Below are 26,847 nucleotides of genomic sequence, written 5' to 3'. Positions count from 1 at the left end.
ACACTAAACACTTACTTCCTTTTAAATTAAACTGGAAGATAATCTTAATTACTATAATAACTTTGTATTATTGTTACTATCAATTTCTACTACTAATCATGAAAACCTACAACCTTCCTTGATGGCAGTGGCATGAGAAGTCCAGGGGATTTGCTTCTTGGGCTTCAGTGTCCTCATCCATTTGACCTTTACCATGCCATAAACTCTGCAACAGTATTGGAAACTCTGTGACTTCATTCTTAGTGTCTTAATGTTTAAGAATATCTTTTCTTTCCACCTACTATAATCTCTTCCACATTTTTAAACTTGTAAGTCTCCTTCAAAAATCCTTAATTGGGCTCTATGAAATTGCCATTTTTGTAGGTCAAAAAAAAAAGTAGACTATTAGCAATATTGTATGGACCAACCTAAATAAAAATCAGTTTAGTCAAGTCCCAAGTGATAGTGATAACTCCTTTTTGAGAATTCCATATCTTCAGTCCTATTCAAAAAATAAAAACAAATAATTCTTAATATGACTGATTTTAAAGCCTTTTCTGCACTCTCTTGATAGTTTTGGGAGTCCTTTTTTCTTTTTACACAAAGCTTCACCACTAATAAATGTGCATGGAGGTATTTTAAGGATATCTCTCTTTGTGAATATTTGAAAGTGAGACTCTCATTTTTCATTCTAAGGCTATTGTCCATTACAGTTTATTTACCTGTTTATAGCTTCAATGCTTTTGGGCTTTTTTGCTTCTTCTGAAACTCAAATTGTTAGCAACTTGGTTCTCTGTTTTCTACAACTGTGTTTCTTGAATTTTCATCATTGTGGTGGTTTTGAAGTACACCAGAAAAACATGTTCTTAAACCTAATCCACTCCTATGGGTGTGAAACCATCCTAAGTAGGACCTTTTGATGAGGCCATTTCAGTTAAGGTGTGGCCCACCTCAGTTAAGATGGGTCTTAATCCTATTACTGAAGTTCTTTATAAGCAGAATGCATCTCAGAAAGATGGAGAAAGCTAAGGGAGCAGTTCAGAAGCAGCATTAGCGGAACCCAAAAGAGAAGGGAGAGACCACGAGACATGCCATTTACCTTGCAATGTAAGAACCTAAGAAACAAGGATCACCAACAGCCAGCCTGAGAACACCAGTTTTTAGGAAGGAAGCATCATCTTGATAACAACTTGATTTGGACTTGTTTCCAGCTACAAAATGTGAGCAAATTTCTCATTGTTTAAGCCAAACCGTTTTTGGCATTTGCTTGAGCAACCAAGGAAACCAAGACAGATTTTGATAACAGGACAGTGAGGTGCTGCTTTACAAAAACAAAAAAATGTAGACATGTCTTTGGAAGTGGGTAATGGATAGAGGCTGGAAGGATTGTATGGTGCTTGGTATAAAAAGCCTAATTACTTTGAAGAAACTCTTAATAGAAATATGGATGCTAAAGGTACTTCCAATGAGGCTTCAGAAGGAAATGATGAATGTGTTATTGGAAACTGGAGGAAAGACAATCCTTGCTTTAAAGTGGCAGAGAACTTGACAAAATTGAGCTCTGATGTCAAATGAAAGGCAGAAAGTATGGAAAGCACAGCCTGGTTTCTCCTTGCAGCTTGTAGTGAAATGAAAGAGGAACGGGATAAGCTGAGAACTGAACTCCTGGACATAAAGAAACCAGAAATTGATGATTTAGAAAATTCTGAACTTGCAGAAAGTGAGTTCCAGAGATTAGTGACCCATGTGAGGATTTAACTGAACGTGGAAGCAGTCAAACCTCTCTGTGTTAGCTAGGATTAGAAATGCAATGATGCAGGACAGATCAGTGGAATGTTTTCTTGTTTGACCCCTGTGAAGAACATACAAAATTGACAAGTTTTTTTTTTTGAGAAATATATGAATAGAATTACTGCCAGCCTGGACTAAAAGAGACTCTGGTAGTTGTGAACCCATCGAGGATAGGACCTTTTGATGAGGCCATTTCAATTAAGGTGTGGCCCACCTCAGTTAAGATGGGTCTTAATCCTAGTACTGAAGTTCTTTATAAGCAGAATGAAACTCAGACAGATGGAAAGCCAGAGGGAGAAGCCAGAAGCTGAACATTAACAGAACCCAGAAGAGAAGGGAGAGAACAGGAGATGCTGCCATGTGCCTTACTACGTGATGAGCTAAGGACCAAGCATTGCCAGCCCCGCAGTGCCTGTCTTGGAGAAGAGACTGATTTGGTCTTTGGACTTTTTCCCAGCTAAAATCCTTGAGCAAATAAATTCCCTGGTTTAAGCAGAACCATTTTTGGTAGAGCAGCTAAGGAAACTAAAACAATCATTGATTAGTAAACAATCTATGTTTTCTTCATAGCAGATCTAGAGGTACACAAAAGGTAGAGAAGGAAGAAAGGCTACCCAAAGAGGTTGAATGTAAGGGAATGTTTAGAAGTGATGGTAACTAATTAGCAGGTTTATAAGTAAGACTGCCATATTGAAGGTGAATATGATTGATAGGGGATGTATAGTGCCATGTATCCCACTGATTAAATCTACAATTGTAACTAAGTTCTTGCACTGAGATGGTAAAATTTAGGAATGCCTAGAGCGTATAATGATAGTGACTGAATGTACAAATTCAAAAAATGTTTTTGCATGAGGAAGAACAAAGGAATGTCATTACTGCAGGGTGTTGAAAATAGGTAGTAATTAATATTTTAAAATTCTAACTTATGTGTGAGACTAAAGCAAAAAAAATGTTTATTTGGTACAAAATTTATATTTTGACTAGTGCATTTCCTAATATAAGTTATGTAGACAGCTTAACTGAACACTGTAAGTACATGGAAACTTGAGTAGGGTATGAGATTTTGTTGGTTTGTTCAGAGATGCCCCGATAAATCCCAGAGTGATTTGAACAGTGAATAAAAAATATTTGCAAAGTCCTCTTCAGGGAATGGTGAGAAAGGGGGAAAATTCAACTTCCCCAAGTTGAATTCTTGATATTCTCACAAGCAGTGTGGACAACCAAAGCTATAGCCTGAGCCCCCAGTCTTGGGGTTTGTTCAGATGAAACTTAACCCCACAAAGGATAGGTCAAGCCTACTTAAAATTAGGCCTAAGAATCACCCCCAAGAGAATCTCTTTTGTTGCTCAGATGTAGCCTCTCTCTCCAGCCAACACAACAAACAAACTCACTGCCACCACCACCACACCCCGTCTATGTGGACCTTCCTGGCAAAGTGGGACAGAAATCCTAGAATGAGCTGAGACTCAGCATCAAGGGTTTGAGAAAACCTTCTTGACCAAAACGGGGAAGAGCAAAATGAGACAAAATAAAATGTCGATGGCTGAGAGATTCCAAACAGAGTCAAGAGGTTATCCTGGAGGTTATTCTTACGCATTAAATAGATATCACCTTTTAGTCAAGATGTAATGGAGAGGCTGGAGAGAACTGCCTGAAAATGTGGAGCTATGTTCCAGTAGCCATGTTTCTAGAAGATGATTGTATAATGATAGAACTTTCACAATGTGACTGGTGACTGTGAAAACCTTGTGTCTGATGCTCCTTTTATCTACCTTATCAACAGACAAGTAAAACATATGGATTAAAAATAAATAAATAATAGGGGGAAAAATGTTAAAATAAGTTTAGTAGATTGAAATGCTAGTGACCAATGAAAGGGAAGGGTAAGGGATATGGTATGTATGAATTTTTTTCTCTTGTCTTTTTTATTTCTTTTTCTGAATTGATGCAAATGTTCTATGAAATGATCATGATGATGAATATGCAACTATGTGATGATATTGTGAATTACTCATGTATGTAGAATGGAATAATCAAAGTTAAGAATGTTTGCATTTGTTGTTATATATATTTTTTTAATTTAAAAATTAAATAAGTTCTTGCATGAACTAAAAAAAAAAAAAAGAATATCTTCAACAACCTCTATTCTATAGTATAATTAAGCAGTTCTGCATTTTATACCTCTGTATATTTCTAGTTCCTCACAATTTTTTTTCAATTTGTTTTCCATACTAGCTCATTTAGTCCTTTAGAATTCTTCAGTTCATATTATTTTTTTCTCCAGTCATCTTTTCCACATTCCCTTAGACTTATTTTCCTTGTTATTATTTTGAATAAAACCTAACTCATTAAAGATTTTTAGATCTCTCCATTGAGTTTTGATGTTTTTATTTTTAGAAGGGTTACATTTTTTTTAAATCTTTTTACATTTTTTACTAGGTTTTAAATGTAACTGATACTTCCCTTCTCTGCTACTCCCCATATGATAAAAATAAGTATGTGTAAATATGTTCATTTCATTCACTGTAATTATTGGATTGTTGACCCAAAATCCTATTTGCTGGTGTCAAAAATTATTAAGAGGCATGTTTGTAGAGTTTGCAGATTTTAGACACATAGCAGCACAAAGGAAGGAGTTGGCAATTCTCCCTGGGAAAGCCAGGAAAGACTTCAAAGATGAGGAGCTACCTACCTGCCTAGGTTTTGGGAAGTAAGTTTAAGATTCAGCTCAAATTTGAAAGTACCTTTGTTCAGATGTTGGTCTGTGGTATCATTTGGATTGTTGCAGAGACTTAATCTTCTTACTTCACCTCTTCTGCTGCTTAATCTTCAGTGTAAAACTTAGAATTCGATTCTCAGTTTCAAGTTGCCCAGATCCTGACAGACTAATCAAGTAAAACTTTCCCATTTAGGATTTATAGAGAGTAAATAAGACTGACATTTTCACTTCCTGTTGCTATCATCTGTCCACTCCTCATCAACTCTAGCATGACAGGACCACATACATATTAAATATTTTACAAATGAGTGTCATTTAGCAGGACTAAATGGCTCTAGAATTGACAGAAGCAGAACTGAAGAAGAATGTAGTTTCATGTTGTTCCTGTGACTGTTCCCTGTCTAGGTTGGTGACCAAATTGTTGAAATCAATGGGGAACCTACACAAGGCATCACACATACTCGAGCAATCGAGCTCATTCAGGCTGGCGGAAATAAAGTTCTTCTTCTTTTGAGGCCAGGAACTGGCTTGATACCTGACCATGGTAAGTAAAATAGCTGACTGGTAGCTGAAAAATTGTAAAAAGGTTTGTGTGTGTAAGAGAGGGGAGAAGCAGATGGAAAAGGAGTGTCAATTTAGAGGAGCTATTTTACTAATTCAGAAGTGAACACTAGAACCCATCCAAGGCTAGTTATATAGCTTAGTTATTATAGTGTTATAAAATAAGTGACTTCAGGCAGGGCTTTTGTTGCAGTGGTATATATTTCAAGGTATTCAACAGAACATACACAATTGCTTTTATAGAGAAAGGTACCTTATAAAACAAGAACATTAGAGGCAAATGATCTAAATGTGGAAAACATTTTAGATAACTTCAGAACATCCCAGGTTTCTCTCCTCCTTGGCTAATTGCACATGACCAACAAATGTTATTAATTTTTTGTAGTAAGATAAGATTCTCTCTTAACGAGTAGCATAAGAACTTGAGGCATTTCTGGTCATTTGTTAAATAACAAGTCAGTTTAGCCCTACCTGGAGAAAAGGGATTGGACCTGGCACCATGTCTGTACTCCTGTGCTGATTTTTATATTTCCTTGTTTTCCTTGTATGCTTTTGAAATATCACAGTATTTGAAAATCACTTTTTAAATTGAGTGCATTATTCTAGAAATAAAGGCAGTACCATACCCACTTAGTACTTTGTCCCTTTACTTCCCTCCCTCCTATGGAGCTTCTGAGGGATAAGCATAGACATGGCCTCCTACCATCCCCTCTCAGTCTGTGATCCTCTGTGTTACCTTCCACCATCTGTGATCATGTGTCCCCAGGACATCTTTGCTAACTGCACTGTGATTTTTTTTTACATAGTCCTAGGCTTTTTCTCTTCCTTCTTCAGGTTTGGCTCCTTCCGGTCTGTGCTCCTACGTGAAACCTGAGCAACATTAAGGCTTTCAGGGCTTTTCTTGGTCTTTCCTTAAAAAGACTTGGTAAATTTGCATGTCTTGTAAATCACTTCCTTCCTCCCCCCGCCCCATTAAAAGTGATGCCATTAAATCCATCTACTCCCATTCTTCCACACTTTCCAGTTTCCTTTTACCACTAAATTTGACAGCTTTAATGCAAGAAAATTATTTATAAATGCCCATAAACCTCATTCTGCTTACCACAGTTTGGTCTCCTTTATTAAATAGTGGTTTTGGCATATTGTTAAGCTATATACATTGATTATAGCTTAATTAGTAAGATGCTTGGACCAGGTAATTTGGTCCAATTTTATCATTTATTTCTTGTAAATTTTATATTGAATTTTACTACTTGTAAGGAATAGACACTTTTTATATGAGCTCATTAATTAAATACATAATTGGAAAAATAAAGTTATTTTGTGTATATAAATAGCCTACCCTTCATGTGCAAATGCAGGTGTCTGTACACATCTGCCTGTATATATATATATATATTTGGATAGAGATATAAACATATATAATCTTTATAAAATGTTCATATCAGGCTATTTATGCAGTCAGTACAATTCAAATAGCTGTCAGAGTTCAAAACTTATTGTTCCTATTTATAATTCTAAAATTTAATAACATCCCACTTAAATCGCTTTTTTTAGGTGATTGGGATATTAATAATCCTTCATCTTCAAATGTGATTTATGATGAACAGTCACCATTTCCCCCATATTCACACTCTGCTTCCATATCTGAAATGTCTTATGTACCAATAATTGAAGAACCTTTAATGAGAGTTCAGATATATGAGAAGGAAGAAGAATTAAAGGATATTGTGCCTGAGAAGAAAAGCACTTCAAATGAAAATCAGCCTCTTCTTGCCCAGAAAAATGTGAATAAGAGGGATCCACCCAGTAGTCATGGGCAGAGTGAAAAGAAAAACCTATTAAAAGCCGAAAACGGTGACACACGAAGAGGCCGATCTGCTAGTCCCAAAAAGCCAGTCACTCGGTGTTCAGAGGAGTGCACGGAAAGGGTTCCCAGTCATCTGAAAAATGAGCCCAAAAGAAGACCCCGAGATCGATCACTCAGCCCCAGGAAAGGGGAGAGTCAAAGTTGTCAGGGCAGCACCAGGGGAGGTTCTCGTGAAGATCAATGCAGAAAAAGCAGAGGACGATCTTCTAGCCCAAAAAAGCTGCAAAAAATTGAAGGAAGCAAAAACCAACCTATTACTGAAGCCAAATTATTAGAAGGGGAGAGTCGAAGAGCAGTGGGCCACACCAGTGATGCTGCTGTGCACATCCTGGATGGAAAAGAAAAATCCAGCGGCATCAGGAAAGAGACAAAGCAGAGTCAGTCTGGACAAAACAGAACAAGATCTCCAGAGAAAAAAAACAACAGAATGGATGAAAAGTCTGTTCTATCCAAAAAGGCTAACACTACTAATAGAATAGTATCTGAAAATGAAAAAGGAAAGAAAGCAACCTTAGGAGAATTAAGTGCTGCTAAAGATAAAGTAGGAGAAAATGTCAAGATATCTGAAAAGAAGCTGAAGCAGGAACCTGAAGAGAGGATTATTTTAAACAGAACAGAAGATCACAGGGGGAAAGAACTGGAGATAGCTGACAAAAAGAGGGGAGAGTTCAAACCTGAAAGGAGTTCACCAGTTAAGAAAACACCAATAACTCCAGGGCCTTGGAAGGTACCAAGTACAAATAAAGTTGCAGGCACCACTGGTGTGGCCGAGAAACGGCAGTGACCTTTAGTATAAAATGAAGAAACACAAATTGTAATTTTCTCTTACTGAAAAGCAGCATAAAAAAAAAAAGTCATCCCTCTCCCCGCCTCCCCCTGACATTTCGAAACACCCATAAGTACATTTTAATTTGCACTTCGAGTTACCTAGGCTGCATGAAGGGCCTTCAGGATTGCTAAGAACCAACGGTGCCCCGGCTGGCCGCCCTTCTTGTGCTCAGGAATCAGCCGCCTCTGCGCGCACCCGACTGCCCCGCTCAGGATGCCCAGCCTGTCGCTGTGAGTGTCTGAACCAATGACATGTGTTGGTATTGACAATATGATCACCACTCACTTTGTATTTGTGCCAAGTTATCTACTGTATCATGTCTATTTTAGCCTTCTCATTCAGATAATTTCCACAGAGAAAGCTAAGTTTGACTTGGAAGTTGTTCTCAATAGCATGTTGCATGTTTACAGAGAGAAATAAGTCCTTGCAGAAGAGATTAACTCATCAGTTAAAAATGTAGTTGCCTCTTCTAACAGCAACTGATGATGTCCTAGTTTAAAAATAAAACCTCCAAACATCAGTACTCTAATGAAAAATATGTAGTCAAGCATCAGTACTTCCTTTTTGACTTTTTATTTAAATTCAGCTGGATAAGGTGTTTCGAATGACTGATAAAGATCTTACAACTGAATGTTCAAAATGAGGAAGAACTTTAGCAATAGAATTTACCCCCTGTTGTGTAATCCAAGCCTGATGTGGTAACTACAGCATCTCAAGTCATCTCTCTCTTTCAGTTATTCCATTATGAAACCACAAAGAAGCATGTGGAAATACTGCAGTAGGAAATAATGCTGTCAAATTTCTATTTCTGGCTCTTTTGGTTATACTAAAATCATTTGTCTTTAACATGATATATAGTTGAAGAGTCAAATATTATATAGTTTGCGAGGGACTTAACCATGAAGCCAAATTTGGAGTCCACTGCCATATAAAGTACCCATTTTCTTCTGGTAGCACTTGCACAAAGTTCAGATGTTTAGAAGCAGAACCTTTGTAAGGCCTGCCCGGCAAGGACAAAATTACTAAGAGACAGTACTTGCTGAATCGTACTTACTTTTAATTTCCAGCTACATTACCTTGTTTAAAAACAAGAAGGAGACACTAAACATCTGCTTGGCTTGAACACATTTTCAAATTTCTTTTTTAAAGTCTAATTAAAGATGATTGTTGGAAACAAGTTTTTAACTCCGTAAAACAGATTCAGGTTTTTCAATACCCCAAAGTAGCATTCAGTGGCATCTATAAATAAAGGAGCATTCTCAGAATAAATCCATTTTATGGAGTAAACACACTTTTTCTGTCACCTTGGGCTCATCTTGTTGGTGTAAAACACATTATGTCTAGGTTCTTTCCTCTTTGAGTCTGATTGTGAACTCTTTAATATTACAACTGAATCAGCCCCTGTAGATACAACATGCTTCCCAGAGTAAGATTTTTTAAACCCCTTTTTCATCCAGCACTATATTCACTCACCTATTGTAACTACTTGAATAGAGCAAAATTAGGAGGCTTAATAAAAATGCTCAAGAATTTAGTACCACAGAAATGATTTATTTTCCCTACAGTCCACAATTAGGGATATAAATCCTATTTTTATTGTTAACTGTGACATAACTTTGATGTCATATGTTGTCAGTCTAATGTGGCTCTTCCTTTCTAAATAACCTGTCACTGTTTTGATTATATACTGATTTAGCCATGTGGCCTTGGAATGCTAAGCAAAATATGGATATATCTGGTTGTAAATGTTTATATATTGTACAGTACCTTTATATATATATATATATATATATATACACTTGAGGTTCTGATTAGAGAAAGAGATCTGTAAATTGCTCGTTATTTTTTATATAGATATTAAACAAATACAAAAAAAAAACAAAAATAGTTCATGGCATTCATTTCTTTTACTGTCACATTCTTTAATGTTGCTTTCTATTTGCAGAGCCAGTTCCCATCATAGTCTGAGTCCTTAAATAGATTTTGTCCCTCCAGATAGCAAACATCCAAAGAACTGCTCTTATGCTGATGACTTCACTGGTAAAGCTGTACTTTTATTTGTTCGTAAAGCTGGAAATTGGCTTGTGACATGTATCATTATACCTATTTTGCATCTTTAAATAAATAGCTTTGCATTTATAAATAATTCACTATCAGAAATCCTTTCTTACAACATTGTCAGGGAGAGAAGAGAACTTGGCCTAGTGGAAATTCAGTTACTGGACATTATAATGTTGACAAGTAGTCCACTTACCACAAGGTGACAATATTCTATTTCATCAGTCTGTGGCAATTCACATTAATTTTAAAGATCATTTTTTTATTGTCTCTTTTAGAAAGACGTGTTTTACTGTTTTTACCTTGGTATTAATAATACTTACCTATCTTAAGGTCATGTTTACTTTAAATACTCTTGAGGGGAAAAGTAAATCCCAACCTACCACTGCATGAATTCAGATTAAAAATAAAACCAAAATCTGGTGTTCAAGGCCCTTCAGTAGGGATGTGTTGCATAGCAAACACAGAGTTGCAGAGAGTGACAACAAAATAGTTTCCTTGTTCTAGTGGACATATTTTCTTACTGGTCACAACAGACAGAAAAAGATCTCGGATGCTATTACACTGTTTCACTAGAGAGATTAGAAGGTTAAGCTCTTATATTATTGTCTTCTTCTAACCCAATTACAGCAAACTTTATGCCCAAGCAGCTTTTAAACACAGTCAATTCCCATTTCGTAAGGCTTGGACACAGAAAAGTATTTGATTTTTTATTTCTACATGAGAATATCTTGGTTATTTTCCATTTTTTTTTTCCTTTGCATGGGCAGGCACCAGAAATCAAACCCAGGTCTCTGGCACGGCAGGTGAGAACTCTGCCTGCTGAGCCATCGTGGCCCACCCTATTTTCCTTTTTTAATAGTAAAATTTTGTACCTTGATATCTAGCTTACTAAACATGTGTCTAAATGAAAAATGTAGTATGTGCAACATTCAAAGAATAGACTTTAAGAATGCAAGGAGTATTCAAATTAGTTAAACTCCATGACAGTCTGATTAATGACTCCCACACACGTAAACTGAAGCATGATCCGCAGTATTTTCCGGGAACTCGGCAGCAATGGTACACTATAAACACAGATATTCGTCACAAAATGGGACCTTTCAGTCTGGTGTAAGGGATACATTGGGAGTAGCTTTTTACATCATCATGGCATGTTCCAATGCCTAAAAACTATCTGTACTTTTTAAGCAATAACAGCTTTACTTATTTTGGCAGCCCTTTTCTGGTTATATTAAAGTTTATCAGCAATATGATGAGTTGCTTAAAGCACACCATAATTGCCATATGAAATCTATAATCTTTGTTTTAGTTAGCTGAATTAGTTTAAGCTGTCCATTAACTTGGATCTATTTTCACTGCTGCTATGCAAGCAGAGCCTCAAAAAATATAAAAAGAAAGTATGAAGGCTTATAGAGATCTGGAATTCTAATACAGAACTCCTGAATATCTCTCACATATATATTAGAACAATAGAACATAGCTAAGATCTTTAATTTAGACTAAACCTATATATTTTTTTATAATTCTCCATTTTATTGTCTAATCTATTTTTAAAATATTTTTATGGGAAATACCCACACATTTACAGTCCAATCATATTATACAGTCAGTGGCTCCACAGTATCATCACTAGTTGTGTATTCATCACCATAATCATTTTTAGAACATTTGCATCACTCCAGAAAAAGAAATAGAAAGGAAAAAAAAACAACTCATACATCCCATACCCCTAACCCCTCCTCTCACTGACCCATAGTATTTCAATCTATCCAATTTTTACCCTTTATCTCCCCTTATTTATTTATATTTATCCTTATTATTATTTTACTCATCTGTCCATATCCTGGGTAGAAGCATCAGACACAAGGTTTTCACAATCACACACATTGTAAAATCTATATAGTTATACAGTCTTCTTCAAGAATGAAGGCTACTGGAACACAGCTCAACAGTTTCAGATACTTCCCTCTAGCTATTACAATACCACAAACTAAAAAGGGCTGTCTGTATAATGCCTAAGAAGAACCTCCAGGATAACGTCCCAACTCTATCTGAAATCTCTTAGCCACTGAGACTTTCTTTTGTCTCATTTCTCTCTTCCTCCTTTTGGTCAAGAAGGCTTTCTCATTCCCCTGATGCTGAGTCCTAAACCTGTATTTTGACCAAGAATTCTGTGGGTATGTTGTCTATTTTATAGTGTTCACACTAAAGTCAACCATAACTAGTAGCAAATTCACAAATCAAGAGGCATATTTTGTTTTTAATAAAGGACAACCATTTGTTAATTTGAGTGACATCTTATTATAGCTTATAGGCTCAAGACATGCAGCAGGAAAGGTACAGAACTACTTCACACACGTGAAATCCAAACTTCATTAGTCAAGGTAGACATCAGTAACCACAAGCAGCAAAGTATTACTTAAAATGAAAAAAATGACTAGTCAATGTTCATATAGATTAAATTACGACTAATGAATTTACTTGATATTCTTAATCACAAATATATTTGGGAGTAGGACCCAAATGATGTTTTTAATTTCAAACAATAATTGAAAGAGGGCTGTTTTTATAGTGCAAAGGTTGGGCTACCTCCAAATATAACAAACCAAAAATAAGAAAACAAACCCATAAACTTATACTTTGTGAACTGTCCTAGTATATAAAATTATATTAGTTTACATTCTACATGGGCCATAATCTACATATTTAGGATGCTTAGAGATTATCTTCCATAGCAATTTTAGGAGGGATTTTCCAGTACAACAATAATGGGGATTTTTCTTATCCTTATGTTTATTGCTATTACAGTTAAAATGTATAAATGGCTTATGGTGGTTTGCTGTTTGTTTTTTGTGGGTGTTTTGGGGTACATGGTCCGGGAATCGAACCCAGACCTCCCCGCATGCAAGGTGAGCATTCTACCACCGAAGCACCCGTGCACCTTTGTTTTTTTTTTTTTTTTTTTTTTTTTTTTTTTTTAGGAAAGACAGAGAGAAGGAAGGAAGGATAGAAGGAAGGAAGGAAGGAAGGAAGAAAGGGAAACATCTTTAAACATTTTCTTGTTTTATTGTATTTTGTTTTTCCGTTTTTTGTTACATGGGCTGGGGCCGGGAATCGAACCGAGGTCCTCCGGCATAGCAGGCAAGCACTTTGCCCGCTGAGCCACCGCGGCCCACCCGCACCTTTGTTTTTATATGTTAGTTTTTACATCTTTACGTTAACAGTAAAAATTACTATACCTCAATCCCTTTTTAGAATCTAAACAAATGCCAAAATTCCTAGAAATTATTCTACAAGGATTAAATGAATATTGAAAGGTGGAAAATTGTCCTGACAGAAGATTTTTGTGTAAATGGTAGATTGCTTGAGGTCTATTTTCAACATTTTATTGAGCAATTTCTGTGGCTCAGGCATTCTTCTGCATTCTGGTGACAGAGGAGTAAACAAGAAAAAAATTCCCTCCCTTCAAGGGGCTAACATTCTAGCAGGAAAAGAGAAAGTAAACAGAAAAAATAAACAATAACCAGATTGTGACAGACGTCATGAAGGATACTAAAGGAGATATGACTGAAATTAGATAAAATGAGACACTACTTCAACTAGGGTCAACAGAGAAGGCTCCTCTGAGGAACTGACATCTGATTTGATAGCTGAAAGATGAGACGCCAGCTGGGGAAGTACCTAAGAAGAAAAGATATTCTAGGAAAGGGAAACAAGCTTGCACAAAGGCCTTATAAAAGAATAACAAAGAACTTAATGTAATGAAGGAACAAAGAAGAAAGCAGTATAGTCAGAAGATACTGAGGTGAAGCTGGAAAGGGAGGCGGGCCTGATAATGAAGGACCTTGGAGACACTGTAGGGAGGCCAGGAAGAGTTGAAGTAGGAAGGAATGACCTAAGTCTAGTTTTCATATTTTTAAGCTCATTCAGTTGGCTGCGGAGAATCAACTGTAGGAAGTAAGAATGGAAACAGACCAGGAGGTCAGTGCAGTAGCTTAAGCAAGAGTGAAGGAGGCTTAACCTCGAGTGGTAGCAGTGGAAATGTAGAACTGACATGATTGGTGGTGGATTAGATATGGAGGAAAAAGAGAAGAACTAAGAATAAACTCTATGCCTTTGGCTTGAGCAGCCTGGCAAACTTTGTTCCTTATACTCTCTTACCTTAAATACACAGACAACAACAGAGAAAAATACATGAAAAATTGGCTTTTAGACATTGGACAATAGGCAGCACAAGTAAGGTAATCCCTATGTTTGCCCTAGCTTACTGCCTGGAGATAGCTCCCAGGGAGGAGAACCCCAGACAGAACCAGGGAATATTGCTGCATTAAGGAAACAGAATTGAGAATTGGGGGAGGCAACAATATCTAGGAATTGCAGCACAGAGTGCCAGAGAGAAGACAGCTATATAGAGAGGAAAGAGCTCTCAAGATGTGCACAGGGTTCTACTTAAGTCTTCAACTGAATACTGACCAGCAGAAGCAGATGAGAAAACTACCCAAGAACAGGGAAAGAACCACCACCACCACTGACCCCCCCCCAAAAAAAAAGCAGGCAGAAAAATGTCTGAAACTCACATGGGACTGAGAATAATTCATGTTCCCACAGCCAAAGTATAAAAACCATATAATTAGGTAGAGTATTACTTCAGTAGTGGAGAAATTAGCCCAACACTAAAGGCTGCTCTGGCCCACTTAACAAAGCTTAAAAGCGAGCCTTGAAATGATCAAACTGTTTCTGAGTAACTTAAGTGTGTTCCATACCAAGCTCAAGAATATTTAAAAGAATTAAGAAATAAAAAATAGAAAGAAAATACACATATACACAAAAATCCAATACCCAACAATGTAAAATTCACATTCAATAAAAAAATTACCAGGCATGCAAAGCAAAAAATACAATGCATAATGAGGACAAAACTTAATAGAAGCAAACACAGAAATGACAAGAGATGATAGTTGTTTTAATGTCCTTATTTACTAATTCTATTATTAATATATTCATTATGTTAACGAAGATAGAGAAAATAATAAATATACCAAGTAGAGACATGGAAGTTTATTAAAAGACCAAAATCAGACTTCTAGAGGTAAAAAATACTTTACATGAAATTAACAGATTAAATAGTGCAGAAGAATAGATTAGTGAATTTGAAGACACAGAAACTAACCATTATCAAAGAAAAAAGAAAACTGAAAAAAACATAGAGCAGCACTGAGCTGTTAAGACAACGTTAAGAACCCTCCCTAAAACACGTAAATAGGAGTCACAAGAAGAGACGGATGAAAATGTAGTACAGAAAAGTTATTTTAAGAAATAATGGCTATTTTTCCAAATTTGATGAAAACTATATATCCAAAGATCCATGAATTTCAACCAACCCCGAGCACAAGAAACATGAAAAAAACTACACTAAGATATATAAAAATCAAATTGCTCAAATCAAATGATAAAACCTTAAAAGCAACCAGAGGAGGGGACATCACATTTCCAAGATAGGAGTGACAGTAGGCTTCCTGTCAGAACAATACGATCCAGGAAAGAGTGGAGAAATATTTTTAAACCTAGAATTTTATACCCAGCAAAAAATATTTGTCCAGTGTGAAGGCAAAATAAAGACTTTTTCAATAACAAGTGGCAAAATGCCTTGCTAAAAGGATTTTGGATTTTTAACTTCAAAGAAATAGTACATCATTAATGGATTCTAAATGATAGAAACCTGCATTTCAAAAAGGACATACTACCTTTTAAAGAACGGACTGGGCTCAGGGGAGGAGAGTGCTATGCTTTGTAAGAGGTGACAGCAGAAACTTGTTCGAAACAAAGGATATCAGCTTAGACTACAAGTGGCAGTAGGAATGTAAAAAGAGTGAACTGATTAGAAAGACATCTAGAAGATAATTATTTAAAAACTTGCCAACTGATTGGATTGAGGAAGGAGGAAGGAGACAGGAATGGTTCTCAAATTTCTCACATAAGCTACTATACTTGAATAAAACTTTACGCACTTGAAAAAATTTTTAAACCAATTATATACTATCAAAACTAACTGAAACAACCCACAAGAGTAACTAATTATATTGTGAATACTGAATTTAAGCTGGAGTATTTACTGTGCAAAAATTGCAAATAAAAATAGAACAGTGTTTTTGTAGGAGAAAAATATTTAAAACATCAACTTTCTTCACCTAAAATCTGCACAGAGTTCAGTCAGGCTTTGGGATTGGAGACAGTTGCTGTTGCTCCTTAGGGAAATAAGGAAGTGGTAAGAGCATGATTTCTATGAGCCATTTCTTGAGACACTGAAGTGTCTCTATAGAATAGTTCCTTGAAAAGGTAAATCACTTTTATGGGAATTTATCCTAAAGAAATTTATAAATCTTATGCAGAATTTAGAATGGCTCCATATGTTTGGTAATCCACCTCTACTAAAGTAGTCTTGCTTCATATTTTTAATATGTTCACATTTAGGAATTTAACAGTGCAAGATTTTTAAAGGGGCTTTAAGGAGTAATAACAAATGTTTATTGTGGATGTACTAACAGCCTGGCACTGTGCTAAGTACGTTACATGAAAATCTCACTTAACCTTAACAACTCTATGAGGTAATTATCCCCATTTAGATTATGAAGCTAGTAAGTGGGAAGACCAAGAATCCATGAGCCCTTGAGAAATGTATCTTTAAACCTCATAAATATTTCTGCATATTAAGATATGTGAAACTAATACACTAATTTTGAATCAGCATGTTTTACATATACTGACTAAATTTTGAAATTATTTCCATTTAAAAATTCACAAAATCTTATCATAAGTTTCAGCTTTTTAAAATTTGCCTCCACCTGATTCTTCAAAGCAAGTAACTTAATGAGCCCGAGTTATATGGAGACTAGCAGAGTTTTCATTAACATATGCTTGTGTATAACAGGGGTGTGATAAGAGGATCCACATTATCAAAGGCATAGCTTGACTGATTATAGACACTAAGAACCTGAAATTGTATGGAGGGGGAGTTACATTAAATTGCACAACTGATAAATTATCAGTGCTTCACTTGGCACTGATAGAAAGCCCCACTCTGATGATCTGAAAGGAAACCATGTCTGATGAACATGGGGGAGCAGGCATATACTTAAATCTTTCACACTGAATTACATGGCGCATTGTATGCATGACTCATGCACCAACAACCAATTCAGTTATAGGATTAACTTCAAAATTAAAACTAAAAATTTTTTCATGGTTTACACTAAACACAGTTTAAAAGGTTACTTTTTCCTTCAACAACAACAAAAAGCCTAGAAACTGAAAATATCCAGTAAAGTTTTTTATTTAAATTCAACCTAAAATAGTTTAAATTTGACTTCTCAGACAAATGGAATCTCCAATTCCATAGACTATAATAGAAAAGTACTGAATTTGCATGTTTCCAGTAAAGGATATTTGCTTCATGCTTTGGGTATCTACTGTTTTTCCCCAAAAGACTAATTCCAAGTAAATATACTATCACAGCAATGAAGTACCCAGGATGAACTTCCTGGCTTAGAAAGTTGTCCTTGTGTTACCATAACACACTGAGAGTCTTTAGTCTTCCGACTATTCATATTATTTCAAAACCATGAAACTATAGGCTTTTAGCACACACACCCAGATAAAAAAGAGTTTGTTCCTCTGAAAACACCATTTGTTAAATGTGGCAGAGCTGAGAGCACCTCTGCATTGATTAAGCAGATGGATATCTCACTTGTTTCTGAAGTCACTTCTTTAATGGGGAAGTATTGATGTCAGCATGGAGAGGCCAGGCCGACGACTCAGCTTATGATTTAATCTTCCATAGCTAAAAAAGAAATATCACCAAAATTAGTTTTAAGACAAACAGGTGGGGGATTATAGGTATGCTTACTTGACTATGAACCAAGAACATTTTTATAAACTATGGCCAAAACAACAATGCAACATCATAGAGAAAAAAAACATTAAAAACTTCCAGGTTAAAATATCATTACCCAAAAGACTGTGGTTTTCTGTAGTTTAGTTTTCATTCATCCTGCCTCTGTACATTTCCCTGGGTTAGAGGAAAATCCTTCACCAGCCCAGGCTATTACGCCGACACAAGATTTCAACTTGATTTTTGTGCCATTCAAGAGTGTAGTCTAGTCTATACTTGCATAAAATAAGAAAAACTAAGCTGAGAAACCTCTGAACAACCAGTCTTCTTTACCTCAAGAGCCTTTGCCATGCCAGTCACAAGAGTGTGAAGAACAAAACTTATTATCTACAGCATTAGTGGCAGTCATACTTACTCTTATATTAAACCCTAGAAGATCACTAATAACCCCTGAGACAGCAGAAAGGATGACTACTCGTGTGATATTGTAGATCAAGGGATTCATTGTCAGTCCATAGAGTCTAAATGGTGTGTCCAGCTCCTACAAAACACGTGAAAGAACTGAAATGAGCCATCAGGATGACTATTTAAGGTTGTTCTCATGACATTTCCTCAATATTCAAGAAATATCTTGAAAAATATTGCTAATGTATTTCCACTGATTTTTCCAAAGCTTTTTAAGGTGGATTCTAGCAAAATTTCATTTGTGGTAGAAAAAGTACTTTTAAAAAGTCTAACAGAAATCAGCAATCATCAGAACCTGGGTAACAAGATGGAAAATTTTTTTCTTCCAGTCATTTCACACAAAATTCCCGTCTGCGCGCGTCATCTTCACAGCCTAGCACCCGTCATTAGCATCTTTCCCAAGAAGTAACGCGCTGCCTTCATTTCAAGGTGGTAAAGTGTTATAGGATATTACTTACTTTCAGCAACTTGGTGGACAGCTTTAACACATTGTTTACTAGAGTGAGCTGTTCTTTCTTATTTGGCTTTTTTTCCATCTTAAGATACAAGTTAATCTAATGGAAGGAATAGGGATTAAGGTAAATTTCATATATAAAAGATATATGCATAAAAATCTGGCATATTTGAGGGTCATCTTTCCAAGTAAAATAAGTTTTCGAAATCCTATTTCTTCAGAACACATACATCATATACTGTAGGTCCTATCCCTAATCAGTCTCATCTTTGGCAAAGAAAACTAATCAATGAAGAAAAAAGAATGAATGGTAAAGCAATTTAAAGATCAAAACAATGACAAATTCTAATATTAATTACAATACATAACATAATTAGCATGTAAATTACTTGAGTTTAAAAACTGTATTTAACTCATCTCTGTATCTCCCAAATAATTTAACACCCTCATTAAACATTTGTGCAATGGAGAATGATAAGCTGCCTTTTAACTTACCAACACCTGATTTTTACCCAGGAAGCATTCTCCACTAAAACATAAGGTGAAAAAGAACAACAAAAAACAACCTAATGATATAAAATGTTTTTATTTAAAGTTTATAGCCAAACTTGAATTCAAAAATGAAATTTTTTTAAAACTTTGTACTACTTTGTACTAATAAGAAACATTTCTCAATCTTATCATCTATTCACATACTGAATAGAAAGTATTTCCAAATGCTAAAAAAGGTATTCCATACCTGATACAAAAGAAATTCAAGAAGCTTATTTTACATAACTACAGATGTAATATTTGATACAGAATATGAGATTAAAAGCATAAGGTAAGGGTTAAAAGGGTAGTTCAGTGGTAGACTTCTCGCCTGCCATGCAGGAGACCTGGGTTTGATTCCCAGCCGAGGCACTTCCCAAAAACAAAGAAAAAATTCAACAAATGGTGCTGCAATTAATGGGACACTCACATGGAAAAAAGAATGAAATGTTAACCCCACCATACAGCATACCAAAATAAAGCATAAGGTAAAAATACTTTTAGTGTGTAAAAAGTACTTCCAAACCCTTAGAGATTAATACTTATAATCCTGGGAGCAGATGAGTAAGAGATTACCCCCATTTTATAAGGAAGAAACAATTACAGAGCAGCAAAGTGACCTGTGAGAACAGATAGCTAAAAAGTGAATCTGCTGCACAGATCTTATGGTATATTATGCCTCCTCTAACCTGCAAACAAAACTGATGGAACAGTCATTACCTGCTCAGTAAGCAATATTGAAACATTGCTGTATTTCTTATTGGTTTCAGACCCCAATGAGGCCAGACGCAGTAAGAAAAGCAGTAAAGCTGTTTCCCAGATCAAAAACTCCCAGTTATAAGCATCATTAAGGAAGGTTTTATGTCCTTGGAGAACCTACAAAAAGGGCCAAAAAAAGTTTTGTCTTAAAATCATTTAATTACCTTTTTTTAATCTAACAATTAAAATAATTTGCAAGAAACAAAGTATTTTAAAACTCAAAGCAGAAGAGTTTTAATACTCATAAAATTTTATTTAAATTCATCATTATATATTTTACCAAGAGCTCTAGATTTTCTCTTTTTCATGCAAGTCAACAAGAGTCTGGAAGTAACAAAGGAGGAAAACATAATACAGTTTTAAGTAAAATAAAACAAACACATTCCCTACCTTGAAGACCAGTGTGTTTCTCTAAAGATGTACAGATACAATTATAGTGAAGATTATTAAAAGTATTAAATTTGCTTTAAGTCCAGCAGATCTTCATAAAACATATGGCCCATTCCTCCCTTTGGTATGACTAGAAAATCTGAAGATCAGTTCCTTAATCCATTTTAGGACTGAATAACAGTAGCAGCTACTATTTACTGAGTGCCTACCATATGTTAAGTTTTCTGGTAAACGTTTGTTGGTTTTCCTTTTTTGACTGTTTGCTGATTGAAAGATAAAAGAAATTCATTCAAACCAGTCTAAGGTAAGATAGAATTTAACGAAAAAATGCACAGAACTCTCGCAAAAAAACAAACGCAGGCCTTTTGAAAAACAGGAAGTCACCGAGCAACTATTCTCTCCATCTTTCTACCACTAGGGTCATTTGGTCTCTCACCCACTGCTCTGAGCAAAACTCCATTGTTTCTGCTTCCTCCTAACTGTGACTTATCCCGGTTTTGGTCTCCATGACCAACTACTGTCCCCACTGAGCCCCACATACCTGTCTTCTCCAAAATCCTAAAACTGATTATCTCTAGTTCTTAGTTATAACTTATACAAAAGGGAAAATGTTTACCTTACTTTGGTTCACTGTTCACCCCCATCCAATTAGTTGTAACTATGTGGGAGGAAATTTAACTCCTGGTAGCAACCTACCCCTATTCTTCAGTAAGAGCAAAACAATTTACGGCACAGCAACAGATACCATGCACAAATCACAAACTGCAAAAAAATAATAAAATAAAATTTTAAAAACCACACACAAAGAAAAACTTGTAAAAGAAGTCAAAAAAAAAAGGACATCATTTTTAAAGAAGTAACAACAACACTAAAGGCTAATTTCTCAACAGAAAAGATGGAAAACAGAAGATAACAGAATGGCATCCTAAAAATGCTAAAAGAAAGTAACTGGCAATCTAGGATTCCAAACATAGTGAAAATATCCTTCAAAAATGACAGTGATAGGTACCTGCCCATGCAAAAAAGGAGACACTGATAGTTTCCTCAAAAAGCTAAACATAGCCCAAATACCCCTAAAGAGTAGGAGAAAGATCAAAACTGATGCTGGAGTTATACAGAGAAGGTACGGTTTAACAAATGAGTATGATTGGTGAATCATTATATTGGTATTTCTTTTAATCTTCAGTATCTTAGAGCAGCTAGAAGGAAAAATCTAAAATGGTGGAATTGTAACCTATATCAAACTCTGAAATCTGTTCTATAATTGTTGTGATGTGCTTTGAAATTTATTGCTTTTTAGTATATATGTTATTTTTCACAAAAAAGAAGAAAAATTCTTCTAGCTTCCAGTGTTTTGGAGCAGCTAGAAGGAAAAATCTGAGATAGTAGAATGCTAACCCATAACAAATGGTGAAATCTATTCTATATCTACTTATTGAAGTGTACTTTGAAAATCATTGCTTTTTTTCTTTTCTGTGTATATATATAATATTTAACAATAAAAAACATTTTAAAAAAAAGCTAAACATAGAATTACTGTATGGCCCTACAATTCCACTCCTAAGTATATATGTAAAAGAATTTAAAACAGACTCAGGTACTAATGTACCCATGTTCACAGCAGCATTCATCACAAAGCCAAAAGACAGAAGCAACCCAAGTGTTCATCAGCAGATAAGTGGATAAACAAAATATGGTATATACACACAAAGGAATATTATTCAGCCATTAAAAGGAATGAAGTGGAGGTAAAATCAGCAAGATAAATACTTGAGTGAGATGTTGCAGGATTCAATCTCCTTATAGAATTTTTAAATTCCAGCCAAAAACTGGCAAAAATCATCTTTCTGAGAGCTCCAGAAAACAGTTAAGGGGTTGTACTAATTGGGCAAAAACCAAACCCAGAAAAAGGCAACATAAAAATGGTAGGAAAATCTTGTGGTACCTTTGCTGGGGTGCATGTATGTCTGTACCAATCCACTGACAGCCTGAAAAACTGAACCAGGACACTTGTCTCTATCTTCCAGTCCCAGAACTTCCTACAGACATAAAAGAGGCTCACAGAGCAGCTAAAATGTATTAAAAAAAAAAAAAAAATCAAACTGCAGCTGCCTGGGGCAAATGACTAGTGCCCTGAAGACACACAATGCAGCACCAGGACCACAAGGATGGACTACACATTTCCAGGGGAAGCTGGGGCATTCGGGAGATTCATATTCATACACTGGGGGAGCTCACAAAATCACACACACATCCCCAAGACAAGACAACACCCAGAAAAGACTGGCAAGGATCCTACACTTTCAATCTGAACTGTTCTTTAGGCTAACTGTAAAGCTGGGAAAGATATTTTCTTCCATTTTGTTTTTGTTAGCTTTTGGCATTCAAGGAAATCTCTGTCATCATTACCTGGAAACAAGTATAAGGATGACACACTTCAGTGACTAAATTCCATATTTAACAGAAAAAATACTCAAATCTCCAGTTTGCAGAAAACATAAGGCCTCATAAATAAAATAGGAGATAGTGGCCCATAGAAAAGAACAAAAGAAAGCAACAGAAACCATTAATGAGGACAGCCAGAATTTTGAGATATCAGACAAAGACTCTAAAAAAAACTGACTTAATATACACAAAGAACTAAACAAAAATACAAAGAACTGCAGAAAATCAGGAAAAAATACATGAACAAAATGAGAATTTCAATAAAGAGAAAGAAGTCATAAAAGGGAGCCCAAATACAAATACTGTAACTGAAGACCACAATAACTGAAATTTAAAAATTAAAAAATTCCCTAGAGGAATCCAACAGCAGATTGGAACTGGCAGAAGAAACAATCAGCAAACTTGAAGACAGGACAATTGAAGTTAACCTGTCTGAGGAGCAGAAAGAGAAATGATGAAGAAAAGTGAACAAAAGCTAGGAGAACTCTGGGACGCCCTCAAGGCCATCAACGTATGTATTATGGGTGTCCCGGAATGAGAAGAAAGAAAGGAGCAGAAAGAACGTTTGAAGGAACAATGGCTAAAAATCTCCCCACTTTAACAAGAGACATGAATATACATATCCAAAAAGCTCGAGAAACTCCACATAAGATAAACTCAAAGAGTTCCAACCCAAAACATATGATAATCCAACTGCCAAATGCCACAGGCAAATAGAGACTCTTGAAAGCAGTAAGTTAGAAGAACATCGTTGTATGTGAGTGTTCTTCAGTGAGATGATATTTCTCAACAGAGACAAAGGAGGCAAGAGAGCTGTGGGATGATCTACACAAAGTGCTGACAGGAAAAAACTGCCAACCAGGAAGTCCATATGCAGTAAAACTACCCCTCAAAACTGAGGGAAAGATTAAGATATTCTCAAATAAACAAAAGCTGAGGACATTCATCAATACTAGACTGGCGTTACAAGAAATACAGAAGGGAATTCTTCAGGTCGAAAGGAAAGGACACTAAACAGTTGCTTGATGTCACATGAAAAAACAATGATCTCTGGTAAAGGTCACCACGGGAAGATACGAATGCCAGTGCTATTATATGTTTGGTTACTAACTCCACTTTTCATTTCCTACATAATCTAAAATGCAATTGCATTGAAAAATAATTAAGCTATGCTTTTTAACACACAATGTTTAAAGAAGCAATCTGTCACGGGAACAATGTAAAGGGAGAGGACAAAAGGGTAAAGGAACATAGTTTGTGTATATTATTGAAGTTAAGCTGGCATCAAATCAAACAAGATGATTTAATAATAATATGATTTGGGTGTTAAAGCAAAGCCTCATGGTAACTACAAATAAAATATCTGGAAATATACACATAAGGAAATGAGGGGGGATTCTAAATGGTTCACCACCAAAGATCAACTAAATACAAAAGTGGTAATAAGGGAAGAAGTAAGGGGCAAAAATAGTATAAGTGCTTACAAGAACCAAATAGCAAAATCGCAGAAATAAGGTTTGCATTATCAGTAGTTACTGGCAGAGACTGGCAGAATGGATTAAAAAACATGACCTAATTAAATGCTGTTTACATGACACAAAGACACAAATAAGTTGAAGGTGACAGGACGGAAAAAATATTTCATGCAAATAGTAATTAAAAGAAAGCTGAGGTGGTTATACTAACAAATGGACTTTAGGTTAAAAAGAGCAAAGAAGGGGCAGTATATATTCGTTGTTTATAATGGGGCACTATATACTGAAAAAGAGTTCATTCAACAAGAGGACATAACAATTATATATGCACCTAAAGGCAGAGCTCTAAAATATATGAAGAAAATACTGACAGATTGGAAGGGAGAAATAGACAATTCCACATTAATAGTAGAAGAATTCTAATATGCCACTTTCAGTAACGGACAGACCATCTATTTCAGATGGACAGACCATCCAAACAAAGGATCAGCTTAGGAAATGGAAGTGTTAAATAAGACTATAAAGCAATTAGATCTAACAAATACTTCATCAAACAATAGCAGAATCATTCTCCAGGACAGACTCTTAAGTTAGGTCTCAAAACAAGTTGCAATAAATTTAAAACTACTGAAATCACCAACAGTATGTTGTGTGCCCCAAATGGAATGAAGCTAGAAATCAACACAGGGAGAACGGGAAATTTTACAAATATGTAGAAATAAACCAAAACACTTAAATAACCAATGGGTCAAATAAAGACATCATTATAAGGGAAATTAAGAAATACTTTGAGAAAGATGAAACTGATAATACAGTATACCAGAATTTATAGAAAGCAGCAAAGGCAGTATTCAGAGAAAAAGTTATAGCTGTAAATTTTTATATTAAAAAAGAAAAAAGATCTCAAATAGTAACCAAACCTCACACAGGAAGAACTAGGAAAAGAGGAATAAAGTAAACCCAAGGCGAGCAAAAGGAAGGAAACAATAAAGATTAGAGTGGAGATAAATGAAATAGAAAACAATATGGAAAACCAATGAAATCAAAAGTCGGTTCTTTGAGAAGATGAAATTGACAAATTTTAGATAGAATGACAAAGTAAAAAAGAGGACACAGTAGCTAAAATCAGAAACGAAGGGAGGTGGCATTGCTACCAATCCTACAGAATAAAAAAGATGTCAATAGGATATTATGAACAACTGTAAATCAACAAATTAGATAATCCGAATGAAATGGACAAGTTCCTAAAGCACACACATACACACAAGCAAATTACCTAAACTGACTCAAGAAATAGATCTCAAGGAACCAGAAACAGGTAGAGAGCAATCAAAAATCCCTCAACAAAGAAGTTTTCAAGACTAGACATCTGTAACTAGTGAATTTTACCACACATTCAAAGAAGTACTTATACCAATTCTTCTCAAACTCTTTGATGAAAAAAAACCCAACTGAGGAGTAGAGAAAATTATCCAACTCATTCTATGAAGCCAATATTATCTAATACCAAAGCCAGAAAAAGATATCATAGGAAAAGAAAATTAAACCAATATCCCTTATGAATATAGATGTAAAAATTCTCAACAAAATAGCAGAAAATTGAAACCAAAGGCACGTTAAAAGAATCATGTATCATGACCCAAGTGGAATTTGTCCCAGGAATGGAAAGATGGTTCAACACAAGAAAAGCAATTAATCTAATACATCACATTAATAAAATGAAGAAAAAATAAAACATGTTCATCTCAATTTACAGAGAAATCCAGCACTCTTTTTTTATTTAAAATTTAAAAAAAAAAAAAACCTCAGAAAACTAGGAATAGAAGGAAACTTTCTCAACATGATAAAGGACATTTATTTAAAAAAACCTACAGCTAACATCAGTCTCAATGGTAAAAAAGACTGAAAACGGTTTCTCTAAGATCAAGCATAAGATAAGGATGCCTGCTTTCACCACTGCTATTCAACATTATACTGCAAGTTTTAGCCAGAGCAATTAGTGAAGTAAAATTCATAAAAGGCATCTACTTTGGAAAGGAAGAAGTAAAATTACCTCTATTTGCAGATGACATGATAGAAAATCCCCAAAATTTCCAAAGAAAGTTACTACAGCTAATAAATGAATTCAGCAAAGCAGAGGGTGTATCACATATAAACATCAGTTGTGTTTCTATATACCAGGAATGTACTTTCTGATAAGAGAAATGGAGAAAAAAATTCCATTCACAATAGCAACTAAAAGAATAAAATATCTAGGAGTAAATTTAATCAAGGATGTAAAAGACTTAAACATAGAAGACTACAAATCACTCCTGAAAAAGATTAAAGAAATCTAAATAAATGTAAAGATATTGTGTGTTCACAGATTGGAAAACTGAATTTTGTTAAGATGGCAATACTATCCAAAGTTAATTACAAATTCAGTGCAGAATTTCAACAGCCTTCTTTGCAGAAATGGAAAAGACCACCAACTTCATATGGAGAGGGTGCCTGAGTGGTTCAGTGGTAGAATTCTCACCTGTCATGTGGGAGACCTGGATTTGAGTCCTGGCCTGTGCATGACACCACCTCCCCCACCCCCACCCCCCAAAAAAGTCAACAAATGGTGCTGCAATAACGGGATAGTC

General features: G+C 35.4%; 2 protein-coding genes across 9 annotated transcripts in view; one reads left to right on the top strand and one right to left on the bottom strand.

Annotated features, from left to right (window-relative positions):
* The window catches only part of MAGI3 (membrane associated guanylate kinase, WW and PDZ domain containing 3), a 321,693-nt gene extending 308,934 nt beyond the window's left edge, over positions 1–12,759 (top strand). For 2 of the 5 annotated variants that reach the window (XM_077119818.1, XM_077119817.1), the window contains exons 20-22: positions 4,898–5,036; positions 5,888–5,978; positions 6,611–6,719. In XM_077119818.1, the coding sequence (XP_076975933.1) occupies positions 4,898–5,036; positions 5,888–5,937 (189 nt within the window). In that variant the 3' untranslated portion in view covers positions 5,938–5,978; positions 6,611–6,719. Of the gene's footprint in view, positions 1–4,897; positions 5,037–5,887; positions 5,979–6,610 lie in introns of all 5 variants that reach the window. The other 3 variants (XM_077119814.1, XM_077119816.1, XM_077119815.1) reach the window with 2 other exon arrangements.
* Positions 12,760–17,127: 4,368 nt separating this feature from the next.
* The window catches only part of PHTF1 (putative homeodomain transcription factor 1), a 140,669-nt gene continuing 130,949 nt past the window's right edge, over positions 17,128–26,847 (bottom strand). For all 4 annotated transcript variants that reach the window (XM_077119828.1, XM_077119829.1, XM_077119830.1 and 1 more), the window contains 4 exons: positions 19,872–20,027; positions 18,625–18,720; positions 18,117–18,242; positions 17,128–17,650 (listed from right to left, as the gene is read on the bottom strand). In XM_077119828.1, the coding sequence (XP_076975943.1) occupies positions 17,630–17,650; positions 18,117–18,242; positions 18,625–18,720; positions 19,872–20,027 (399 nt within the window). In that variant the 3' untranslated portion in view covers positions 17,128–17,629. The remainder of the gene's footprint in view (positions 17,651–18,116; positions 18,243–18,624; positions 18,721–19,871; positions 20,028–26,847) is intronic.

This window comes from Tamandua tetradactyla, chromosome 11 (genome assembly GCF_023851605.1).
Source record: "Tamandua tetradactyla isolate mTamTet1 chromosome 11, mTamTet1.pri, whole genome shotgun sequence".
NCBI classification, from domain to species: domain Eukaryota; kingdom Metazoa; phylum Chordata; class Mammalia; order Pilosa; family Myrmecophagidae; genus Tamandua; species Tamandua tetradactyla.
The sequence above is the reverse complement of the archived record's forward strand: the minus strand, read 5'-3'. Positions and strand labels throughout refer to the sequence as shown.